Raw genomic sequence first — 18,255 nt, 5'->3', positions numbered from 1 at the left:
AGATAATTACTTTTAAGCTTTAAATAGACAATATAAAAAAAATAGGACTCAAACCCCGAACTAAATGTTTTTGTAAAATAAATCTGCTAATGCACTAGCTCAACAAAAAGGGGAGAAGCGATCAGATACTAAAAGCCCCATAATACAACTTTATATAAGAATGAGGCTTAACCAAAATATGTGAATAACTTGTAAAGATGTTTTGGCAAGCCAAAATTGCAGGTAAGCCCACAGGAGAAGAGATATCCACTAAAGGTTCTGAGCAGAAGCTCTCAACTAAATATATACCTTTGCTCAAGGCTGTACTAGATGCAGACATACAGTGCAATACTACATGCATTTAGGTCCTCCTGGTTCAGGCTAAGAACTGAACTCATATTTAAAGTGGACTATATTAACCATTGATAGAGAAAAATAAATTGTGTTTCAATAATCTGCATTCTAAACTTTTTTTCACAGAGTTGGAAGTAAAAAGATCTAACCTATATTCGATATAATTAAAATAATTATGTTTTGATGACTTTACAAAATAAACTTACAGTAGGCGTATTTATGGGTACTATAGCAACAAAGTATTACATACATTAGTTCAGTTTAGCACTTATAATAGCACTAATTTACAGAGAGGATCCACACAAGTTATGTCTGTAATAGGCACCTAATGGCTGGTCTCAGCTACTTGTTGCAGGAAGATCATGTCCCAATGCCTGGCCACTGGCACCGGAACAAGACCCTCACATATGCAGTGGTGGACTAGCGCCGTTACTAGAGGAAACACTAACAAATCATTAAAAGAATAGAATATAATAAAAATAACAAATGTAAGTATCCTGCAATGCAAAAAGTATAGCATAGCTCCTAAACCATTTGAGACAGATGTAGCTTAAAGTGGGCTACAGTAAAAAATACACGGTCTAACATAAACAATATAACAGGCTACTAGCAAACATAGCATGAAAATACCTAATAAAACATGTAGCCTATCAATCAACATGAGTATACAGTAATTAGCCAGATTGCCATGAGAAGCTTTAGTCTTGTATCTGAGGAACAATAAGGAGGAAATAACCCCAGACATAACTTGCCTTAAACAGGCTGTCTGAGCATTCAGGGGCACCTAATCAATCCCAATTCTCAGAGTAGATAGTCCATGGTAGCCTAGGTCTGGAGAATGGTTCAAGGAGATTCTGGGATTCTTTCCACCACTTCTATTAAGGTAAAGGCAGATTTTTAAGATTACCTCACTCTCAAAGCCTCTGTGAAACTCCTCACTGAAGTGGTCTCCGGCACGGTCATATCTATACATGTCTTGCTTATACCGTTATGGACATGTTGAAGTTCTGACAGGGTTATTTCAGCTGCCCTGTAGGTGAATATCTAGAGGTGGTGAGTACTGGGGCCCCAAGGAGAGGGGTTAAGCTCCACTCTGAGGGACTCTGCAAATGTCTCTTGGAACCCATTAAGTAGAGCACTTATTTCTCTCAAATGAACGGTAGTCTCCATGGAAGATGATGTATATCTATAGTGGGTTGTGCACTAATTATGACTCTACAGAATATATGGCACTCATTAGAAAAGTAAAGAGAAATACAGCTCAATTTGGCTGATTAACCTGGATATCAGGGAGGTCAGGGCCGCCACTAAAAGCTTCACCGTTATGGTTGTCAAGTCTGGAGTTTGCCACATTACTTAGTTAGAAGTGCAGATGGTTAAATAAATAAACAAGCAATGTTTAATGGATTACATAGCTAGTCCTTACAGCCACTTACACAACCATCCATCATGGCTGCTGCCAGAAAGCATTCCCCAAAAATATTAATTGCACAAATTATCATTAAATTAATTAATGTTAAATTATGCAAGTAATTTGACTTTATATAGAAGAACATGTTATTACACTGCCCCCATTCGGCTTCTTTAAAATATCACCCATTATGGACATTTTTTATGGAGAACACTGTAATTTGAGAAGAGACATTTGTTTGTTTCAGCCATGAGTTTGTTTAAAAGGAAATGAAAGTCAAAATTAAACGTTTATGCTTCAGAGAATGCAATGCTACTTATGTTATAACATTTAATTTGTTCTCTTTGTATCCATTTTGAAAAGCAGGTAGGTAGCCTCAGGAGCAGGAATGGACTACCAGGAGCTGACTGGTGGCTACACAGTGTTTTTTTGGACTTTTATGTCTTTTTAATAAACTATAATATTACACACACAACAAAGCATTGCAAATCTCAAACTGCCAAAGAGTAAATTGTGACCTCTTGTTAAATAATTTGGGTTTAGGTAATCTGCTTAGTTAGAAACACTAACAAGGTTGTGCATTTGCAGGAGCCTTTTTGGAAAGATATCGTGCTTGGATTTCGCCAGATGACGCCAAAAGAACTGGAGCTATTTCCTGGCTACAGGTACAGTATGATGGTAATTGTTGCACTGTTACAAATATTACATTTTGAAGATGTTTATTTTAAATAGTGCATTTAAGATCTTGAAAGTGAAGACCCATGCCCAAAAAAGGTTGCAACGAATTGAATCTACCCTCTTGTAGATCTGCATAGTTTGCAACCTGCAGTGTTTGCAGAATTCACAAAAAAATAGTATGTATATTAAAACCTAGCAAGCTATGAGCTGCCTTCTATAGAACGTAAGGGATTGCAAACTTAGTTTAAAGTGAAATTGATGTCTCATGGCTTTTACACACCAGAAAATCTAAACATATAGCACAAAATAAATATGAAAGTCAGGAGGGGCATTTTATTTATAGTGAGCATTTTTACCAGATCTCACTATCAGGCCAAACAAGCTCGACCAGTTTCAGTGATGTATATTTTTAATAGGGCAAGACCATCTAGTGGTAGAAAATGCAGAGTTGTTCTCAATGCATGCAATGCATTTAAAAGTGACTTGGGGGAAAAATAATGTGTTAGAGCATTTTCATTATTGCACCTTTTTTTTTTTGCGTATAACTATGTGCATAACCACTGCTTAGGGGTTAAACACAAAGTTAAAGGGACAGTGTACTGTAAAATTGGTTTCCCCTTGATGTGTTTACAATGCCTTGCAGAATTTAAAATGTATGGCAAATTGCTCCTTTAGGTATTTTTTGTATATAAAATATCTGTCTCTGCTAAGTGAAAGCACAAACACAATCTATTGGGCTGAGTTTGCAGGGAAGCAGACCTCATTTGCTTATTTTTATATATTTATACAAAATCCTCCATATCTTTTCTCTCACTGTATACACAATAAGATCTCTGCTTAAAGGGACAGTCAACACCAGAATCTTTGTTGTTTAAAATGAAAATTAAACCCTTTATTACCCATTCCCCAGGTTTGCATATCCAACACTGTTATAGAAATACACTTTTTACCTCTGTGAATTCCTTGGGGCATATTTATCAAACTCCGTATGGAGCTTGATGCCCCATGTTTCTGACAAGCCTTCAGGCTCTCCAGAAACACAAGTTATGAAGCAGCGGTCTATAGAACGCTGCTTCATAACCTGTCCGCCTGCTCTGAGGCAGCGGACAGACATTGCCATAAATCAACCCGATCCAAAACAATCTGGTTGATTGAGACCCCCTGCTAGCAGCCGATTGGCCGCGAATCTGCAGGGGACGTTATTGCACATCGATAAATGCCGACAGCATACGCTCTGGTGAACTGCTGGTGCAATGATAAATGCAGAGAGCGTATGCTGTCGGCATTTATCGATGTGCAGCGGACATGATCCACAATATCGGATCATGTCCGCTCACATCATGATAAATAGGCCCCCTTGTATCTAAGCCTCTGCAAACTGCCCCCTTGTTTCAGTTGTTTTGACAGACTTGCATTTTAGCCAATCAGTGCTCACTCCAGGGTAACTTCACGTGCATGAGCTCAATGTTATCTATATGAAACACATGAACTAATGCCCTCTAGTGGTCAAAATGCATTCAGATTAGAGGCAGTCTTCAAGGTCTAAGAAATTAGCATATGAACCTCATAGGTTTAGCTTTCAACTAAGAATACCAAGAGATCAAAGCAAAATTGGTGATAAAAGTAAATTGGAAAGTTGTTTAAAATTACATCCCCTATTTAAATCATGAAAGTTTTTTTGGACTTGACTGTCCCTTTTAAGGCCTAAAGATCTAAATCTCTGAGATGATCGAAAATAATCCTCCATCGCTGCAAGATCCTACATCCTCATAACATTCTAGAAATGCGGATTTTGCTATACTTCTCTAAGGGGTGTTTTCTGTATTTCTGAATGTGAAGGAGAGACAAGCCCAGTGCAATATAGAACTGCATCACATAAGGATTTTGTTACATTTACACTGAGTGTTTGTATTTTATATGACTTAAGACTCAAGATTATGTATTTTGTTTTATTACATTTAAACTTTAACTTTATTTTTTGTATTTTAATTAATTTAGATTCTGTATACAGTAGTGCATTTAGGATTGTGAATTTACATATTCTGATTATGCTTTGGCAGTCTATGTGTAACTTTAACAAATTAGGATCATGCTTTATATATTTTTGTGTATATTTTGCAAATTACATTGCATTTTGTATTTGTTCTATGTAAAATAAAACTGACAGTTTAAAAAGTGGCAGGGACAGGGGTGTTCTTAGGGTCTGACTGAATCTCTCTCACAATTCTCATGATATGCTCTAAGCATTTTATTCTGTCAGATGTATGCGGGTGGTTTGCTCAAAATTCACAATACACTTATTTCACTGACAGAAAAGTAATGTATACTAAACAAGAAGCAAATGCAAGTTAGATTGTTGTGGAAACATTTGTTTCATTTGGATTTGCTGCAAACTGAGAATTTATATTAGTGTCATATGCTTACTTGTTAACTTAATTCTCTCTTGTGAAATTCTATATCCCAGAGAGCTTTATTACTTTCCATCATTACTTTATGTGGGCCTGATGATCAAACATTCTCCAGCTTGGGGAGGAATTATAGTGCAGACTTAACAGAGGCTGAACTCACTGAATTATCTAAGAAAAAAGATGAAACATGTAAGCCCCAGAGAGATGAGAGGTGCCTTACATAGAAAGTAAGGAGGCTCTCTGGGATACAGAATCTCACAGGGGAGAGTAAAGTTAAGTGTTCCACCTAGAAAGACTTTACAGACGGAGCTTTCTGTAAAGGGTGGCGTTGCTTTTTAAGTGTGTGCTGCTGACATGCTGAGGGGGCCTAGTGTTGGAGGCCAAGCAGGACTGCAGACTGAACACTGTAGGCCCGAGCAGCCTGTGGAGCACCAGTAGGAGAAACGCTGAGAGTGTTGGATGAGAGGCCAGAAGGAGACCACAGGAAGCAGCTTGGAGTATTCCCAAGGGTAGAGACACATGTAATTGTTAAACAAATATCCAACCACTTTATGTCTAAAATGGAATCAATGCAAAAGGCTATAGAAGAAACATCAATTCAATTGTAATTGGGCTATGGGGTATATTTATAAAGCAGTGGATGCTGCTTATTCCATGCAAGCTTTCAGGCTTGCTGGAAATGTAAGTTAAGAACCAGCGGTCTTAAGACTGCTGCTCCTTAACTCCTCCACCACCTGTGAGGTGGCGGACAACAATCATCCCGATCAGATACGATTGGGATGACTGACACCCCCTGATTGACCGCGAATGTGCAGAGAGCAGCATTGCACAAGCATTTCACAAGAAAGCTTGTGCAATGTTAAATGCCCACAGCATATGCGGTCAGCATTTAGCGATGTCGGGCGGACATGATCCGCTACAGTAGATCATGTCCATCCAAAATTTATTAAATCTACCCCTATAGGTCCAAGATAATTAAAAAATTAAAACATAGTGTTTTCCTATATATCTTATAAATAATCCCAATTTTCTACAGCATTTAAAAAAGACGGGAGGACTTTGAAGAATTTAATGATTAACATGAAGATTATACAAACTTTTCTGGGAAATGGTGAAAGTAGTAGGGAGAGGGGAGATAACAACTTTTGTTATAAATCTTAATAAACTTTGAAAAAAAATAGTGAATTGAATAAGACTGGCTAATTACTGGCCAATCTTACCAAGCTACAGAGGAGACCTAATGTTATTCCAATCATTAAAAATGGAACAATAATAACACAAAATGCTAAAATAAAAGAAGCTTTCACTGAATATTATCAACAGTTATATAGACAACAGGATATTAATACATCTGAAATTAAAAAAATGTGGTCCTCAATTCAAGTTCCATGTATTACTGGTAAGGAAAAAGACATCTTAAATAGAAATAGAAGCTGAAGAAGTAGAAAAGGCTATTACGGAGCTACAGTTACGGAATACTGGTCCCGATGCAATTGCCAGCCAAATTTTATAAAATATTGGTATATAATGTTGAAGTACCTTTGACTTTACTGTTTAATGCAATTTTAAAGAATTAAATCTTACCATCAAAGGTCTTCACTGTGTCATATGTGGTATTTATATATTATTGGCATTTTGAGGAGGGTACCTTCCAGAAACATGTAAGTCCCAGAGAGATGAGAGGTGCCTTACATAGAAAGTAAGAAGGCTCTCTGGGATACAGAATCTCACAGGGGAGAGTAAAGTTAAGTGTTCCACCTAGAAAGACTTTACAGACGGAGCTTTCTGTAAAGGGTGGCGTTGCTTTTTAAGTGTGTGCTGCTGACATGCTGAGGGGGCCTAGTGTTGGAGGCCAAGCAGGACTGCAGACTGAACACCGTAGGCCCAAGCAGCCTGTGGAGCACCAGTAGGAGAAACGCTGAGAGTGTTGGATGAGAGGCCAGAAGGAGACCACAGGAAGCAGCTTGGAGTATTCCCAAGGGTAGAGACACATGTAATTGTTAAACAAATATCCAACCACTTTATGTCTAAAATGTAATCAATGCAAAAGGCTATAGAAGAAACATCAGTTCAATTGTAATTGGGCTATAGGGTATATTTATAAAGCAGTGGATGCTGCTTATTTCATGCAAGTTTTCAGGCTTGCTGGAAATGTAAGTTAAGAACCAGCGGTCTTAAGACTGCTGCTCCTTAACTCCTCCACCACCTGTGAGGTGGCGGACAACAATCATCCCGATCAGATACGATTGGGATGACTGACACCCCCTGATTGACCGTGAATGTGCAGGGAGCAGCATTGCACAAGCATTTCACAAGAAATCTTGTGCAATGTTAAATGCCCACAGCATATGCGGTCAGCATTTAGCGATGTCGGGCGGACATGATCCGCTACAGCAGATCATGTCCATCCAACATTTATTAAATCTACCCCTATAGGTCCAAGATAATTAAAAAATTAAAACATAGTGTTTTCTTATATATCTTATAAATAATCCCAATTTTCTACAGCATTTAAAAAAGACGGGAGGACTTTGAAGAATTTAATGATTAACATGAAGATTATACAAACTTTTCTGGGAAATGGTGAAAGTAGTAGGGAGAGGGGAGATAACAACTTTTGTTATAAATCTTAATAAACTTTGGAAAAAAATAGTGAATTGAATAAGACTGGCTAATTACTGGCCAATCTTACCAAGCTACAGTGGAGACCTAATGTTATTCCAATCATTGTAAATGGAACAATAATAACACAAAATGCTAAAATAAAAGAAGCTTTCACTGAATATTATCAACAGTTATATAGACAACAGGATATTAATACATCTGAAAATAAAAAAAATGTGGTCCTCAATTCAAGTTCCATGTATTACTGGTAAGGAAAAAGACATCTTAAATAGAAATAGAAGTTGAAGAAGTAGAAAAGGCTATTAAGGAGCTACAGTTACGGAATACTGGTCCCGATGTAATTGCCAGCCAAATTTTATAAAATATTGGTATAGAATGTTGAAGTACCTTTGACTTTACTGTTTAATGCAATTTTAAAGAATTAAATCTTACCATCAAAGGTCTTCACTGTGTCATATGTGGTATTTATATATTATTGGCATTTTGAGGAGGGTACCTTCCAGAAGCATGCTTAATTACATTGGAGGTAGAGAAGGCTTTTGATAAAATTTGATGGGACCATGTATTTACATCACATGATAAATTTTGGATAGAAGAGAATTTTCTAAATATTTGCCAAAGTTTATATAGACCCACAAATGCGGCACTTATAGCAAATGGAGAACTGTTAGACTTGTTTGAATTACAGAGGGGAACAAGACAGAGATACCCCCTGTCCCCTCTGCTTTTTATTTGGCTTTAAAACCTTTAGTAATTAAAATAAGGATCTCAGTAGATGGGACAGAAATTTATAAAAGGAAAATTAATTTTTCACTTTTCTCAGATGATATGATGTTTTTTTATTAAAAATCCAGAAATTTATCTTAAAAAAATGTTGGAGATTATTGACTCTTTTATCTCCTTTGCAGATTATAAAATAAATTAAACAAAAATCTGAAATGTTCTGGTTAAACAAAGTAAAAGATCATTCTACAACAAATACCATTTAAAGAGGTCAGAAATTATATAGTGTATTTAGGTGTCATAATCAAAAAGAATACAAATAAATGGTATTCGTTAAACTATGATCCCGTTATTAAGGAAATGGTGGAAGAAATAAAATGGGAGAATCTACCAATCACTTTAACTGGAAGGGTAATTTTAATTAAAATGATAATTAAAATTATCTTTCCAAAGATCTTACACTTTTTCAAACTTTACCTTTTCCTTTACACTCAAAACATTTCTCACTACTTAAAAAAACATTTATAAAAATGTATTTGGAAAAAAAAAATTAGTTTACAACTAATGTGTGCGCCAAAGGAGAAAGGAGGTTTTAACTTAGTTAATATAATCTATTATAATAATACAGCATTATGTAAATATGTTATAGATTGGCTGGCTGAATCATATCTGATCTTATAAACATTTAAAAGAAGGGATGTTTCGAAGAATAGCTTTGAAATATCTACCTTGTTGTCAAATTTAAAGGGATATGAAACCTAAATAGTTTCTTTCATGATACAGATAGAGCATGCAATTTTCAGCAACTTTATAATTTACTCCTATTATCAATTTTTCTCTTGGTATCTTTATTTTAAAGAGCAGGGATGCAAGTTTAGGAGCTGGCCAATTTTTGGTTCAGCATTCTGGGTAGCGCTTGATGATTGGTGGCTACATCTATTAAACATGAAACTGGCATTCAGATTATACGACAAATGCTTAGAAAAAGATCAGATTCAAGCAATGTGACTTCATTGAGGAACTATTACAATTGATATTATAAATATACTACTTTCTCTTCTAGGATGACTGGTTCATCCAGGTCAGGGGTACAGCCATGGGGTCTAATGTCGCCCCATCATATGCCAATTTATTTATGAATTCTTTAATGAAGAGGATAGTATGAGGAGTAAAACTTGGATGTGAGATTAAGAGATATAGAAGAAAAAATTGTTAAAAGAGAATATCTAAAACAGTTGATTTTAACAACATTTGGATACATTGGATAGTAAATCACCATTAGAGGATAAGAAAAAGAAAGAGATAACGGTATTTATATCACAATTTGGCACAAATAGTGAAACTATATCCAAAATTATACATAGACATTGGCATGTTTTAAAGGATTGCAATAAAAATGTGGAGTCTATTGAATCTTCTCCTCTAGTGGCATACAGGAGGGTTAGAAGTGTAAGAGATTACTTTGTTAAGTCAGATATAGGCCCTAAGAAACATATGATACAGACATCTATCAATAACATGAAAAGTGTAGGTTGTTACCCGTGCCTTGAATGCATGAGCTGTATTTCTATTACAGTGGGGCAAAAAGTATTTCGTCAGCCACCAATTGTGCAAGTTCTCCCACTTAAGAAGATGAGAGAGGCCTGTAATTTTCATCATAGGTATACCTCAACTATGAGAGACAAAATGTGGAAACAAATCCAGACAATCACATTGTCTGATTTGGAAAGAATTTATTTGCATATTATGGTGGAGACCAAAGAGCTGTCGAAGAACACCAGAAACAAAATTGTAGACCTGCACCAGGCTGGGAAGACTGAATCTGCAATAGGCAAGCAGCTTGGTGTGAAGAAATCAACTGTGGGAGCAATAATTAGAAAATGGAAGACATACAAGACCACTGATAATCTCCCTCGATCTGGGGCTCCACGCAAGATCTCACCCCGTGGGGTCAAAATGATCACAAGAGCGGTGAGCAAACATCCTTGAACCACACAGGGGGGGGGGGGGGGGCTAGTGAATGACCTGCAGAGAGCTGGGACCAATGTAACAAAGGCTACCATCAGTAACACACTACGCCGCCAGGGACTCAGATCCTGCAGTGCCAGACGTGTCCCCCTGCTTAAGCCAGTACATGTCCGGGCCGTCTGAAGTATGCTAGAGAGCTTTTGGATGATCCAGAAGCGGATTGGGAGAATGTCATATGGTCAGATGAAACCAAAGTAGAACTGTTTGGTAGAAACACAACTTGTCGTGTTTGGAGGAGCAATCAAAGAACACCATACCTACTGTGAAGCATGGGGGTGGTAACATCATGCTTTGGGGCTGTTTCTCTGCAAAGGGAACAGGACGACTGATCTGTGTACATGAAAAAATGAATGGGGCCATGTATTGTGAGATTTTGAGTGCAAACCTCCTTCCATCAGCATGGACATTGAAGATGAAACGTGGCTGGGTCTTTCAGCATGACAATGATCCCAAACACACCGCCCGGGCAACGAAGGAGTGGCTTCGTAAGAAGCATTTCAAGGTCCTGGAGTGGCCTAGCCAGTCTCCAGATCTCAACCCCATAGAAAACCTTTGGAGGGAGTTGAAAGTCTGTGTTGCCCAGCGACAGCCCCAAAACATCACTGCTCTAGAGGAGGTCTGCATGCAGAAATGGGCCAACATACCAGCAACAGTGTGTGACAACCTTGTGAAGACTTACAGAAAACGTTTGACCTCTGTCATTGCCAACTAAGGATATATAACAAAATATTGAGATGAACTTTTGATATTGACCAAATACTTATTTTCCACCATAATTTGCAAATAAATTCTTTCCAAATCAGACAATGTGATTGTCTGGATTTGTTTCCACATTTTGTCTCTCATAGTTGAGGTATACCTATGATGAAAATTACAGGCCTCTCTCATCTTCTTAAGTGGGAGAACTTACACAATTGGTGGCTGACTAAATACTTTTTTGCCCCACTGTATAAAGGGCAGGGATTTTACACATCCTAGGAGTGTTAAAAAGTATAAGATTAATCATCTGTTTACTTGCAAAACATCATATATTATATATATGATTAAATGTCCCTGTTCCTTAATCTATATAGGAGAATCTACCTGTAAAGCACGAGAACGTATGCATCGATCTAATATCAGAAATAAGGATTCTCAAGCCCTTGTGGGGAACCATTTCTTACAAAGGGGCCATCAAATAAGTCAATTAAGATGGCAAATTATAGACACAGTTAAGCCACAAAGAAATGGAGTAGATAGGGAGAAGTTACTAAAACAAAAGGAAATGTTTTGTATATATGAACTGGATACTATGTATAAGAAAGGTCTAAATAGGGACTATGATTGGAAGGAGTATAGTATTCTGTTTAACCTATGCATGGCTAAGAGCTAGTCTCGAAACATTGCATATTGTGCTATGTTTATGGATAAATAAAGAAGAAACACTTTTAATATATGTGCTGTGAACATATACGATTGCATATGTTATTGGGGGTATTGGCAGATACCCAGTCTACATCGGCACTATCTGCTCTGAAGGCAAAGCTGCTGTTGCAAGTTTGTTTTTCAAAATATCTCCAAGGATCACAGCTGGAGAATTGCTGGAGAATTGCGGAAGTTAGTTGCGTCTTGGGGTCATAAAGTCTCCAAAACTACAATCCCAAGTCACCTACATCACCGCAAGTTGTTTGGAAGGGTTTCAAGAAAAAAGCCTATACTCTCATGCAAATCAAACTCATGGGTCTTCAGTAGTATCTGGAACTTAAATGTTTAGGGCTGTTTTTTGGCCTGTACATTTTGTTAGGATATATGGCATCATGGACTCAACAGATAATAAATGAACACCTGACTGCCTCTGCCAGAAAGCTTGAAATGGCCTGTGGATGATCTAAAACATACACATTCAATTAAATAGAAAAATGGTTTACTGACCACAAAATCAAGGTCCTGCCGTGGCCATCCCAGTTCCCTCACTTGAACCCCATAGAAAACCTGTGGGGGGAACTGAAGAGGAGAGTCCACCTGCGTCAACCACAAAATTGGAAAGATCTGGAGAGATCCTTTATGGAGGAATGGTCTCAGATCCCTTGCCATATATTCTCCAACCTCATCAGGCATTATAGGAGAAGACTCAGAGCTGTTACCTTTGCAAAGGGAGGAAGCACAATAATTGCGCCAAACATATACTTAACAAAGATTTTTTATTTATTTTTTGGATAAAACTGTGTTGTGTTTGCAATCCATGAGAGCAGAGTATTTTTGTGTATTTTTTTAACAAAAGATCAAAAGGTTAAACAATAAAGACAATTTTTCACAGCCTTCTTTTCTCATATTTAGGGTGCCAATATTAGTGAAGGGCACTGTATTTCATACCAATACATACAGAAAGAGAATCAATCTGCCAGGAATAAACAACAGCTCAGTGGCTTGTTCTATGGCCTGGTAACCACCTAGGAGTAGCTTCTTTTAGCACAATTGTGCTTTTCACAGAGGAGACCTTTCCTGAAGTATATCAGTCTGATCCCACCTTACAAAGTTCGTCCAGCCCCAAAAATACCAGGCAGTTCTCCTCTGAACAAGAGAATTGGCAACTCCAGGAATGAACAACAGCTCAGTAGCTTGTTCTATGGCCCGGGATTAGCTTCTTTTAGCCCAATTGTATTTTTCACAGAGGAAAACTTTCCTGAAGTATATCATTCTGATCCCACCTAACATGGTCAGTCCAGCCCTAAAATACCAGAATGTTCTCCTCTGAACAAGGGAAATGGCAACCCTAGATAATCATTTCGGCCTCCTTTGGGCGTCGTCAGTGAGGTGCAGCCATATTCCGCTGGGTACATTGGACACGGAGTCCACGTCTAGTTTATCCCTTCACCGAAAGGGAGACTTTGTACAGGGTTTTTATTTCACGATGGACAAATGATGAATTCACAAATATATTCACTTTTTTATATTTTCATACATGCACAGGTTTTCTTTTTTTTTTTGTTTAATCACGATGGATGAATTTTTAATTCACTTTCAATTGTTTTTAATTCACATTCAATTATTTTGAAAATTAATAAAAAGAAATAAAAAATAATGTTGGACCACCTGACACTGATACAAATTCATTTATTTTTTTGCATAGAACTAGTACAAAGTGCAAATTAATTAGTAAATATACAAAGTATCATTCTAAGTTGGTAAAGTAACGCAGAAACTTTCAAAGTATAATCAGAATTTGTGAAATCACTGCTGTATACAGAAAAGTGTAAGTGTAACAAAACTCTCATGTCATGCAATGCTCTACTGCACTGCGCTTGTACCTCCTTCACATACAGAAATACAGGAAACGCCCCTTAGAGAAGGGTATCAAAATGTGCCTGTCTAGAATCTTGTGAAAGATCTCGCAGTGCTGATGGATCAAGTTAGATCATCTCTTCTTAGTGGAGAGCTTTATTAGAGGCATCTTCTCCCTGGGACCTCCAAGTTCTGCCTTTTCTCTTAGATAATTCAGAGAGTTCAGCTACTGTAAAGTCTGCATTGTAATTTCTCTTCAAGCTAGAGAATCTTTGATCAGGGCCCAAGAGAGAACCATGGTGGTGATTTTTTCTAAACTTTCTGGTTCTATAACCTGTGCTTGAAATCTACAGTATAGGTGGGGAAACAAAATCAGCTATTTCAAATGACAAAATAAAGGTAAAATCTATTTGTAACCAATTTAATACACTGCACTTGAGCCAGAGCTGGTGACTAGTGGCAAGGCCAATACAGTATGCCTTCCATTGTTGGCTCACTGCCTATGTTCAACTACAGACCACTAGTACTTCTCTGCTTTGGAGCAGAATTTACCTACATGTTTAAACCTTTTGGAAATTATATGTAAGCAGTAGTGCAACAGGGAAATATTCTATTTTAATATTGCCTGATAGTGGATATAGAAAATGATCAGTATGCAATTTTTTTATTGTTATTGCATACCCACTTTAATATCTATCAATGCTATAATTTTCTCTTTTATTTTATTCTTCAGTTTTGGCTGGTTTAACACTGCATTAATGATTGAAGGCAAAAGCTACTTACCATGGCTGACCAAAAGGTATGTCCTTTATTTGTTTAAATGTTTTTTTCTTCTACAGACATAAAGAATATTAATCATAGAATCTTATGCCGATAATGTAAAAATAAGATACAGCATTGCTACAAAGAGCTGCATTTACTCTGTAACATTTTTGATATGGGAAGTATGGTGTGTTAATCTCTGTAGTGCCTAAATGCAAGCACATGTGCAAAAAAAAAAAAAAAATAGAGAGAGAGCTGTAGAATCTGTTAGCACATTACAAATAAAATAGTAGTAATAAGAAATGTTTGTTGTTTTTTGGCAATAAACAATAATAAACAATAATTTTTCAGTACTTGAAAACTGGTCTATTTCATCCCATGTTATCAGCTCTATATATTATAATTTAAAGGGCCATAATACCCAAATGTTTAAACACTTGAAAGTGATGCAGCATAGCTGTAAAAAGCTGACTAGAAAATATCACCTGAACATCTCTATGTAAAAAAGAAAGATATTTTACCTCAAAAGTTCCTCAGTAGCCACCTCCCATTGTAAAGGATTTCTAAGCAGCATTTTAGTATGTCTGTCCCTGGACAGCTGAAAGGATGAGCCTCGTGAACTCTCATATTATTTCACCAATCAGGTAAAGGAAGCTTACTATGAAATCTCATGAGATCACAGTAAGAGTTCATGACCTCAGCACTGCTGATGCTGATTGGCTGCTGTTCATTTCTTCATTTTTTTTTTTTACCTGCAGCTGCGAGCAGCTGAGTATAACTTTTTACACAGAACTTACTCTGCTGAGCTGAGGAAATTGTGAGGTAAAATATCTTCCATTTTTACATAGAGATGCTCAGGTGATATTTTCCTGTCAGCTTTTTACAGTTATACTGCATCCGTTTCAAGTATTATGTCCCTTTAAAGCTTTGACCTCTACATGCTGCTATTTTAATCCCAGGTCATCATACTATGCATGCCTTAAAACACAAATTGGAAACTTATTCAGAAGCTGATTGGTGCACATACTGGAGTGGCATACACATCATTCTCCTTTTAACTACTGTATATTCCTGTAATGACTCCTGGAGTACGCAGACAGCTCTGACCTGAGGCTAAAACAAAACCTTGTAGACAGGGCCTGTGTAATTCGCTTGCTACTCCCAACTATTCAATGTAAACACCGGCATGTCCACTCTCTTTTTCCAACCCATATAACATTATCCAGTAAAAAGAAGCCTATACAATCTGCATTTAAGATGCTCGTAGAGACCTTCCAGTGTGTTTGTAAAGTCTCTGCTCTCAATATTTAGGGGCCTTTTTACTATGGTGCGAGTGGACATGATACGATGTAGCAGATCATGTCCGCTGCACATTGATAAATACCGACAGCATACGCTGTCAGCATTTATCATTACACCAGCAGTTGTTGTGAACTGCTGGTGCAATGCCGCCCCCTGCAGATTTGCGGCCAATCGGCTGCTAGCAGGGCGTGTCAATCAACCCGATCGTATTCGATCGGGTTGATTTCTGTCCGCTGACTCAGAGCAGGCGGACAGGTTATGGAGCAGCGCCGCTGCTTCATAACTTCTGTTTAAGGCTCGCCGGAAACACGGGGCATCAAGCTCCATATAGAGCTTGATAAATATGCCCCCTAGACTGAAGATTCAATATTCAAAGTGAAATCTACATTCTGAGAAAATAATTGTTTATTCAAATAAACTAGGCATGTCTTAATTTATAGATAGTTGTTTATTCAAATAAACTAGGCATGTCTTAACTTATAGATAGTTGTTTATGCAAATAAACTAGGCATGTCTTAACTTATAGATAGTTGTTTATTCAAATAAACTAGGCATGTCTTAACTTATAGATAGTTGTTTATTCAAATAAACTAGGCATTTCTTAACTTATAGATAGTTGTTTATTCAAATAAACTAGGCATGTCTTAACTTATAGATAGTTGTTTATTCAAATAAACTAGGCATGTCTTAACTTATAGTTGTTTATTCAAATAAACTAGGCATGTCTTAACTTATAGATAGTTGTTTATGCAAATAAACTAGGCATGTCTTAACTTATAGATAGTTGTTTATTCAAATAAACTAGACATTTCTTAACTTATAGATAGTTGTTTATTCAAATAAACTAGGCATTTCTTAACTTATAGATAGTTGTTTATTCAAATAAACTAGGCATGTCTTAACTTATAGATAGTTGTTTATTCAAATAAACTAGGCATGTCTTAACTTATAGTTGTTTATTCAAATAAACTAGGCATGTCTTAACTTATAGTTGTTTATTCAAATAAACTAGGCATGTCTTAACTTATAGATAGTTGTTTATTCAAATAAACTAGGCATGTCTTAACTTATAGATAGTTGACTAATTTATAAAATAGATTAAGGGAAGGGCTAAATAAACTCTTAATGACACATAAATGCTAGCACTAGTGATGAAAATGTGTATATTTAACTATAAAAATACCATTTATCATCTTTTTAAATATATTTAAATCCTAATTATTATATAACAACACAGCACAATTCTTTATGCTCACAAGATAGAAAACATGAACATACTCTTTGATACACAGATCTCTGTGACTACTTTATGGTAATTATGAGGTTAAAGGAACGATCTACTCCAGAATTGTTATTGTTTAAAAAGAGAGATAATCCCTTTATTACCAATTCCCCAGTTTTGCATAACCAACACAGTTATATTAATACACTTTTTACCTCTGTGATTATATTGTATCTAAGCCTCTGCAATTTGCCCCCTTATTTAAATTATTTTGACAGACTTGCATTTTAGCCGATTAGTGCCCCCTAATAAGTAACTCCCTGTGCGTGAGCACAATGTTATCTATAGGGTACACATGAACTAACGCCTTCTAGCTGTGAAGACTGTCAAATACATTCAGATAATAGGCGGCATTCAAGGACTTAGAAATTAGCATACGAGCCTACCTAGGGTTAGCTTTTAATTAAGAATACCAAGAAAACAAAGCAAATTTGATGATAAAAGTAAATTGGAAAGTTGGTTAAAATGACATGCCCTATTTGAATCATAAGAGTTTAATTTTGACTAGACTGTCCCTTTAAGTTTTAAAATGAAATATGAAAATAGCTTCTGGTAATTGAGAACTAATTTTAGTTTATAGGTCTGTATTTAGGCCCTATGCTTACAGATCGTGTAAGAATAGTAACATGTGTGCATATTAATAAAAATCTTAAGCTTAAAAAGAACATTTAAACTTTTTCAGAAAGGGTTCTCTGATTCTTCAAATGAATGTATTGCTCTTAGGTTACAGGAAAGAGGAGTCAAATTTATTCAAAAGAAGATTGAATGCTTTGGAGAAGTAAGTTGTATTCTTTGACCCTGCTAATATGAATTGCAAAATATACAGATACACATGGCTAAGAGTGAGAACTCCTCTAATCACTCTGTATACATTCTTTAGCTTGCTGCACAGGGTGCAGATGTCATCATTAACTGCACAGGGGTTCGATCTGGGGACCTTCAGCCTGATCCGGAATTAAAACCAGGACGTGGGCAGATACTAAAGGTAATTAGAATGTGTTTAAGATCTTATTTGTTCTCTCTGTGTAGACATAATGTCATTGTAACACATAATTCAGCACTAACGCCGTATTGAATGTTGTGCTGTCATCTGATACTAACATTGCATTCAAATTACTCTGCATGCACTACATATATTACATTTTGGTATCCTTCAATGAAACGGCGCCCATGCTAAACAGCAAAACCGTGACCTACCAACACTGTACCACTTTAGCTAGTACCGTTAATAGTGCATATATTAAGAATGCTTAACACAAGGAGTGGGTACAACTACAGCACAATGTCGCTAAACACCCCCAATTAGACTGCGCTTGATTGATTACAAACACGAAAATGAAATCAGGGAACACCCAATCGTATGTAACACTTGAAACATTTAAGACTTGTGATAAACTAACCACTAAAACAAACAACATTACATCAATCAATAGGAAAGCGAA

The 18,255-nt window shown here is 36.6% G+C and overlaps 1 protein-coding gene across 4 annotated transcripts in view; it reads left to right on the top strand.

Moving 5' to 3' along the window:
* The window catches only part of DAO (D-amino acid oxidase), a 151,630-nt gene that overhangs the window by 122,062 nt on the left and 11,313 nt on the right, over positions 1-18,255 (top strand). For all 4 annotated transcript variants that reach the window (XM_053702139.1, XM_053702138.1, XM_053702140.1 and 1 more), the window contains exons 4-7: positions 2,333-2,409; positions 14,201-14,266; positions 17,537-17,591; positions 17,694-17,798. In XM_053702139.1, coding sequence (XP_053558114.1) covers positions 2,333-2,409; positions 14,201-14,266; positions 17,537-17,591; positions 17,694-17,798 — 303 coding nt within the window. The remainder of the gene's footprint in view (positions 1-2,332; positions 2,410-14,200; positions 14,267-17,536; positions 17,592-17,693; positions 17,799-18,255) is intronic.

This window comes from Bombina bombina, chromosome 2, assembly GCF_027579735.1.
Source record: "Bombina bombina isolate aBomBom1 chromosome 2, aBomBom1.pri, whole genome shotgun sequence".
In the NCBI taxonomy this organism is placed as follows: domain Eukaryota; kingdom Metazoa; phylum Chordata; class Amphibia; order Anura; family Bombinatoridae; genus Bombina; species Bombina bombina.
This window is presented reverse-complemented; position numbering and strand designations above follow the sequence as displayed.